Here is a 7,187-nt window from a genome sequence, read left to right on the forward strand (position 1 = left end):
TATGCATTATATCCTAAGGGATTTCTAAAAAGAAAATAAAGTAGAGGGTTAGAAGAAAAATATACAAGCTTTAAAACACATAAGTTACATCTTAGTCCACATTGTCCCTTGGTGGTCTTGAACCTTAAGATGTAGACTTGAGAGTTGAGTGAGATGGTTGAGGGTTCAGTGAGTTGAAATTAGAAGGTGAGAGAATGAGTATGGATTTTAATAGAATTTTAGGTTGAGAGATGGGGGCTTGAGAGCATTAAATTGCTCTTAGAAAATGAAGGTATTTATAGAGTTTTTGGATAACTTTTGGGGATAAAGTGGTCCAATCCTAAAAATAAAGAGAATGGATATAAGGTTTAGATTGTTTATTTTTGAATTTTTTATTTGTATGAGACAAATATGACATTTGTGAAGAAACCTTAAAAGTATTCTTTGATCTTTAATTTTTTTGGTAAATAGAGGTGAGAGAATAAAAAGTACTTTTGGAAAGATGAATAGGGGAATGACATGTGTAAAGGTGAAGTGGTAGGTGAAAAGTAGACCTTGGTTCATTTGTAAATAACTCATAAAGCAAGGATGGATGCATGTTTTTGAAATGGACCAATGGGAGAAAAAAAATACTTTTGGGAGGGTGAGTAGGAGAATGACATGTGTAAAGGTGAAGTGGTAGGTAAAAAGTAAACCTTGGTTCATTTGTAAATAACTCATAAAGTAAGGGTGAAAGTATATTTTTGAAATGGACTAATGAGAGAACTCTATGTATGTACTTGAAGATTCCCACCTTTTAAGGGTATGATCGAAAATCTCTCAACTTTATGAATTATTACCAAAGATCAAATAACATTTTTAATTTGACCAACCTTTTTGGGAAGGACATTGTTAAATTTTCACAAGGGGGAGTTGACTCTCCAATTAGATAATACATTGGGTATTGAGGGCTTATGGGAGATCAACATGTAGCATCTTTTGAGGGGATATGAGAGAATGGGCTTAGAGTGGGCTTGGTATTGGGCTTAGAGAATGGACTTGGTATGAGACTTAAGAAATGGACTTGATTTATGGATAATAGATAATGGGTTTGGAGATGGACTTGATTATGGGGCTTAAGAAATGGACTTGATTTATGGATAATGGATAATGGGCTTGGAGATGGACTTGGTTATGGATGATGGATAATGGGTTTGGAGATGAACTTGGTTATGGATGATGGATAATGGGTTTGGAGATGAACTTGGTTATGGACAATGGAATTTGTTTATAAACTTGGGCTAAGGTATGAGTGATGGATCGGTTAATGGAGAACAAATATGAATTCAGATTGGTTCATGGAAGTGGTATGGAATTAAATTGGATTAGGGACAAGGTGGAGCATGCAAACCATATGACATGATGCATGTATGCATGAAAGTGATGCTAAGTGGCAATGCAGGCTCGTTGAAAGGCTTGAGTTCTTAGTTGCAATCAATTCGAGAAAATTTGGATTTTCCTATGGGTTCATGCAAATTGGGGTGTCTACACTCTAGTAAGGTTCTATCCATGAGGTAGGCCTTAAGAGGATCTATCCTGCTTAGACTAGTGGTTGGATACAAGTCTTTGGCTGCTACCTTTTTTTGTATGATGTTCAAATTTTCTTAGTAGTGGACATAGACGTTCATTGATGAGTTTGTCGCCAATGATGATTTCATATATGCCAAGACACCCGTGTGTTTATTTTTCATCCTAAACATCTAGAAAACCTCTACCTTTCTGATCTTTTTAATCCATTTTTTAATAAGGTCAAGGTAAACTACCATTCATTCTAGCTTCATAGATTTTGTCGATGTGTTTTTACTAATTGTGGGTCTTTATAAATTTTCAACTTAATGATGTTGAGGTGTAAAACCATTTACAATCCCAACATGATGACTTCCTATTTTATTTCATTGTTTGAAGTTTTGAATATGAAGTTGACAAATTTCTCTAACTAGTGATCCTTAGGTGTAATCAACACAAGTTTTATCCCCGAGCCCTTGTTGTTTAAAACTCCGTTCACTTTCGTGCTGCTGTACACACCATATTTTTGTACTAGCCTAGTTAATCAACTTGTCAACTTGATTGCGATGGTTCCCAATGATAAATGAATATTCAAATTTTTTTTTCATTTGTTACTAGATGTGTTTTCAAAGCTCGAATGAGATATTTCAAGCAAATAAACATTAGAAACCTCACTACGTTAGGAAAATATGACCAAAAAATAGAAATCATCATTTTGAGACAAAAAGATGTTTTAAGAAAAAAATCTTAAAAAATGATCAAATTATCAAAATACCTCTGACACCAAAACATCCCTAGAGGCTATGTTACGCTTAGGAAAATCCTATTGAATACATAAAAAAATAAACTAAAATCAAATAAATTATTTCATCAATTTTTACAAAACTATAAAAATTCCCCTCATAGGGTCCACGATCATTTCATGCTAAAAACTTATAAGTAAAATAAACCAATAATCTCATTAGATTCCTTATGAAAAACTGATTTTGAAACATTTCAAAACGTCAAAAAAAGACACTCCAACTCAAAAGTCCTCTTTGAGGTTAAAACGATAATTTTCCAACCCTAAAATTTAAAATTGTGAAACTAATAATAAAAATATTAATTATTGTAAAGTGAAATCTTAATAAAAAAATAAATTTTTTGAACAAATAAATTCAATTAATTTAATTCATGGGTCAAATTTCAAGTGACGACCCATTTATTTAAGTGGAGTTAACCTGATATTTAATAAAAAACCATCCACCAAGGGTCCTAAAGAATTCAGAATAATTAATAAAGAACCTTCTATTAGGGGGTTCTCCAAAATTTAAAAAACTCATTCTACGTGAGTCAAAAATCAAAATTCAAATAAAACTAATAGAAATCTTATATAAATCACTTAAGAGATTAGTTAGAGATAAACTCTTTCTCTAAGAAACCTAATCAAACCCTAATCTTATTAATAAAGTTATTTAAAAAGAGAACTCTACAACCTAATCTCACAGGTTTAGAGAAACCTTAGAAAATAAAGGTAAAAAACTCTAAATCAGAAGTGCCAAGTCAATACTTAACCCCAAGGCTTAATTTTCAATTAAAAATACTCATAAACCTTAAAAAATACCCTAAAAAACTAGAAAAATATTTAGATCTAGAAGAAGAAAGTCCCAACTCAGATATTGGGAACAGATCTATAAGCAAAGACAAATTGAGAGGATTCACATAAAAAATGCTTACCACCAGTTTCTAGGGAACCGATCGTTGCAATCATTTATGTAAAAATAAAGGTAATTTTTTTCTTATTTTTATTCTAGTTTTAAGTCATTTTTTGCAATATAAATCTTTAAAAAAGTAGTGATCGATTTTTACCATGCAGGATTGGTGCCTAACACCTTCCAATCCCGTAACCTAATCCCCATACCCATAATTTCTTTATAATTTTATGTTTCTTATTTGTTTAGAGTTATCTTTGATTCCTAGACCATAAAACTAGGTGGCGATTCTAAAAAATAATCGGATCCACTCCAGTGATTAAGAGCATTTTTAATGGTGACTCCATTGGGAACTTTGAAGATCAAACTTGAAAATCTAAAAAATTGTTGCATTGCAAAATTGGCAAATTTTTTTTATTTTTGGGGGCATGGTAATGGAATCTTTTGGTTGATTATTTGGTTTTTTTACTATTTTGGATTTTTTATTTTGTCAACTCCAAAAAACAAAGATTCAAAGTAATACATGAAAAATAATGAAATAAGAATTACGACGAAGAAAAAAAGAGAAAGAGAGGGAGATTCTGCCATAAAATAGTTCGAAATGCAAGAAGTTTTGATTTTCGTGCCCTCTCCAAGCTTCAACTGCTATTCTTTCCCCAAAATCTCCACCAAAATCAACGATTTAAGAGATGATGATGTCATTGAAGATAACTCAACAAAAGAATCGAAGAGTTCTGAGAATTAGCCTCAAAAATAACAAAACCAGAAGAAGCAATCAATAATGATACTACGAAAATGATTTTGAGTTTTCTTTAATTTCCAAAGATCTTGGATTGTCATCCATTGCTACTGATGAGATCTTCTTCAATGGAAAGATCAAACTGACTTACCTTGTCTTCAACAGAGATCTCATCTTCAATGACACCAAACCAACAAAAAGATAGACAATTCGACTTTCATTGAGAAAGCTCTTGATCGAAAAATGTGATCCTCCGTCATCATCGTCATTGAAATATGTTGAATTGAAAGGAGTTTCATCGGGAACTTACTGTGTGTGGACTCCGAAATTCGTTAAAGAAGCACTAGAAAGATGCAAGAAGAGTAATTCGATTGGATCGTTGAAGCGATGGAAGATCTTTGATTTTCTCAACAGAAGTAACAACGATGAAAAGGAAACTTACATTTTCGTAACTCCAACGACAACAAGAATGAAGATGAAAAAGAAAGATGAGAAGGTTGAGAAAGATGACACGATGGAGATTTTGAAGGAGAGGAGAAATTTGGCGAGCCAAAGGTCTTCGGTGAAGTGAAAGTGAAAGGAGTCTTCGATGATTGAGTATTGAACGAAAGTGATTGATGACAGTCAAATCTTCCTTATAGACAAGATCTCATTGGAATATTTGCTAATGTTAACGAATTGAGTAGGCATCTCCATCCATTCTAAGTTGCATAGTATTTTTATTTTTAATTTTATGTAGTTTAATTAAAATCTTAAAGAAAAATTAGAAATCTGATCCCAGTGAGTTTTTTTTAAGGTTTTGATTTTGAAGGAACAGGTGACTCTTCTTTGTAAAGTTTTAGTAAATTGAGTTTGATTTGGTTTGAAAAAAAAAATAATAAAAAAATTAATTTATTTTCGAATTTTATTTTACTTTTCCGAGCTTTGTACGTGAAATCTAAAAGGTTGTGGTATTGATGTGCCGATGTAATGGTCCACGTGAACTCAATAGCCCTTAGTAAGGTTTCAAATCTTACTTAGTTAGTTAAGATAATCTAAGTTCTCACTCACAAGATTTGTTGAGTAACAAACTTAATAAAGGAAGATAATTTTTGTGCTAAAAATGCAACAATTCTACATGGTAAAAAAAAAAAAAAAATTGTTGGTTGATCTTGTCCCATGTCTGATCGATGATTGATATTTTTTTTTGCTAACCTTATTAGTTGATCATTATTATTCTTTTTTACACTACCTTGATTGATTGCCTATCTGACATGCCATGATCCTGATTGATATATATCTTTGATGTGTATTCCTTGATCTTGATCTTGATGTTATGCATATTTTTATGTTTTATGATTAATATTTATTTGATGTTTGTACTTTGGTGATGTGATCTGACCTATGAGCCCATTTATCCGAAAAAAACCTCGGGCGTACCCCACCCTATTTGCACACACCACTAGCACGACTAATTTATGATGCATCACATATGTACATGTCCCTTATAGCAATTGTGGAACTAGTGTGTAACTCGATCTCCTCATGGGATGCGACGTCATTCATGAAAACTACAACTTTTGTCACGCACCTCTATGATATATAAAACTGGGGCATTAATATCGTTTGATTAGATGACCCTGAAAGATATATTGATGCACCCACGCTGGAGCGACTTGGGCATTTGTTTTATTGTAAGCCACAAAGTTACATGTTCCAAATACCAACGTAGTATTAGTACGTGGTTGGTCTCCTTGTAGGACGCAAAACTATTTACGAAAGTTATAACCCTAGTTTCGTACCTATATAATATATCAAACCAAGTCACCACGTACCATTTGATTGAGTACGCTTGAGAGGTGTATAGGTGCATTTGTACCAGGGTGGCCAGATAAATTATATTGCACGTAATTAACATAAAGTCTAAGAACCTTCCTACAGGTCACGACTCGAACTTATCGTGAGTGTTCCTAAGTTGTCTTTTTGAAAAAGAGAACTGTTAAATTTTAAGATCAATAAATGATAATCTCGTCCTCAAGACGATCAAACATCTTTTCTAACTCAAGTCCATCATATCACTAGGTACACTAACCCAATAAAAAATTCATTTAATTGTGGTAATGATTCAAAATGACTTAGTCCATCTCAATTTAACAATCATTACGGGTTGAGCCATTCAAAACGACAATAAAAAATTTTCTAATTGGAGTCCTAACCCATTTCAAAAGAAGAAAAAATGTTTTTCTAAAAGAAAAAAATAAGAGGGAAGAGAAGGACATTGACAAAGATCTATTTTTTTACATGGACCTTGAAAAATTACTGAAGTACCTTTTCTTGTGTCATCTTAAGGTTTAAATCTAATCTATTATTCAATGAAAGCAACATTTGTCCTTATTTTCAATAATTAAATGAAATTACTTTCCCTTTGAATAAATGAATCATTGCATGAATGGATTATTTAATGGATTGATGCACAAAATTCAATAATCCCAGGATTTATTAAAATGTTATTAAGAGGAACCCTAACATTGAAATTGATTAAATTCACCTCCGATGGGGTCAAAAGGTTATCATTGCACCTAAGCTTAAATGCCCACCGCCTAGCTGGGTTTGTAACTCTAGTCGGTTAGAATGAATATTAACACCAAGTAAACAATCATAAATGACCCCAGAATTTGAACTCGTAGAGATCTACAAGATCTAGGCAGTCTTCACCATAGAATCTCTCGACATTGCCCAGATGCTCCTTGAAGATCATAGTACCTCAGGCCTACTACTTAGAAACAATATCCCAAGTCCTCAGTTTGTAATCAAGCCTACTGTTGGCACTTGCCTCTAGTCCTGTGAGTTAGTTTGAGTCCGTTTTTTTTATCAATTCAGCAATGTTAATATGGCTCCCTACCAAATGCTAACACAAATCCGGAGTCAAACCTCGAAGTTTGGACAAGTTCCTCCTCTTATGTTAGCGTTTCATGGAACTCGAAAGTAAAGAAAAACTGATAAGCCAATAACCAATAAATCTTGTATATAACAATGTACCAAAATATACAAAATGCGGAAGACAGTAAACTGCGACCATCACGGAATTTGATCAGAGTTGTGTAAAAAGGTGAAAATATACAGGATTACAAAAATTTATTCTCACTCTAACATAGACCTAGCACTTGCCCCCCCTCCCAAAAAAAAATAAACATCTCCTACGATGAACAAACTTCTAGTAGAAGTAGTCATGATGCTCATCGGATAATAGACTA

At 32.9% G+C, this 7,187-nt stretch overlaps 1 protein-coding gene across 1 annotated transcript; it reads left to right on the plus strand.

The window, feature by feature from the left end:
* The first annotated feature begins 1,273 nt into the window (after positions 1 to 1,273).
* LOC147410800 (uncharacterized) lies at positions 1,274 to 4,659 on the plus strand. Its single transcript, XM_086425958.1, has 3 exons — positions 1,274 to 1,325; positions 4,245 to 4,516; positions 4,579 to 4,659. Exons 1-3 carry the CDS (start codon positions 1,274 to 1,276, stop codon positions 4,657 to 4,659), a joined length of 405 nt encoding a protein of 134 aa, XP_086282084.1.
* The last annotated feature ends 2,528 nt before the right edge of the window (positions 4,660 to 7,187 follow it).

This window comes from Akebia trifoliata, chromosome 1 (assembly GCF_017979445.1).
Source record: "Akebia trifoliata isolate Shusen 1 chromosome 1, ASM1797944v1, whole genome shotgun sequence".
NCBI lineage: Eukaryota > Viridiplantae > Streptophyta > Magnoliopsida > Ranunculales > Lardizabalaceae > Akebia > Akebia trifoliata.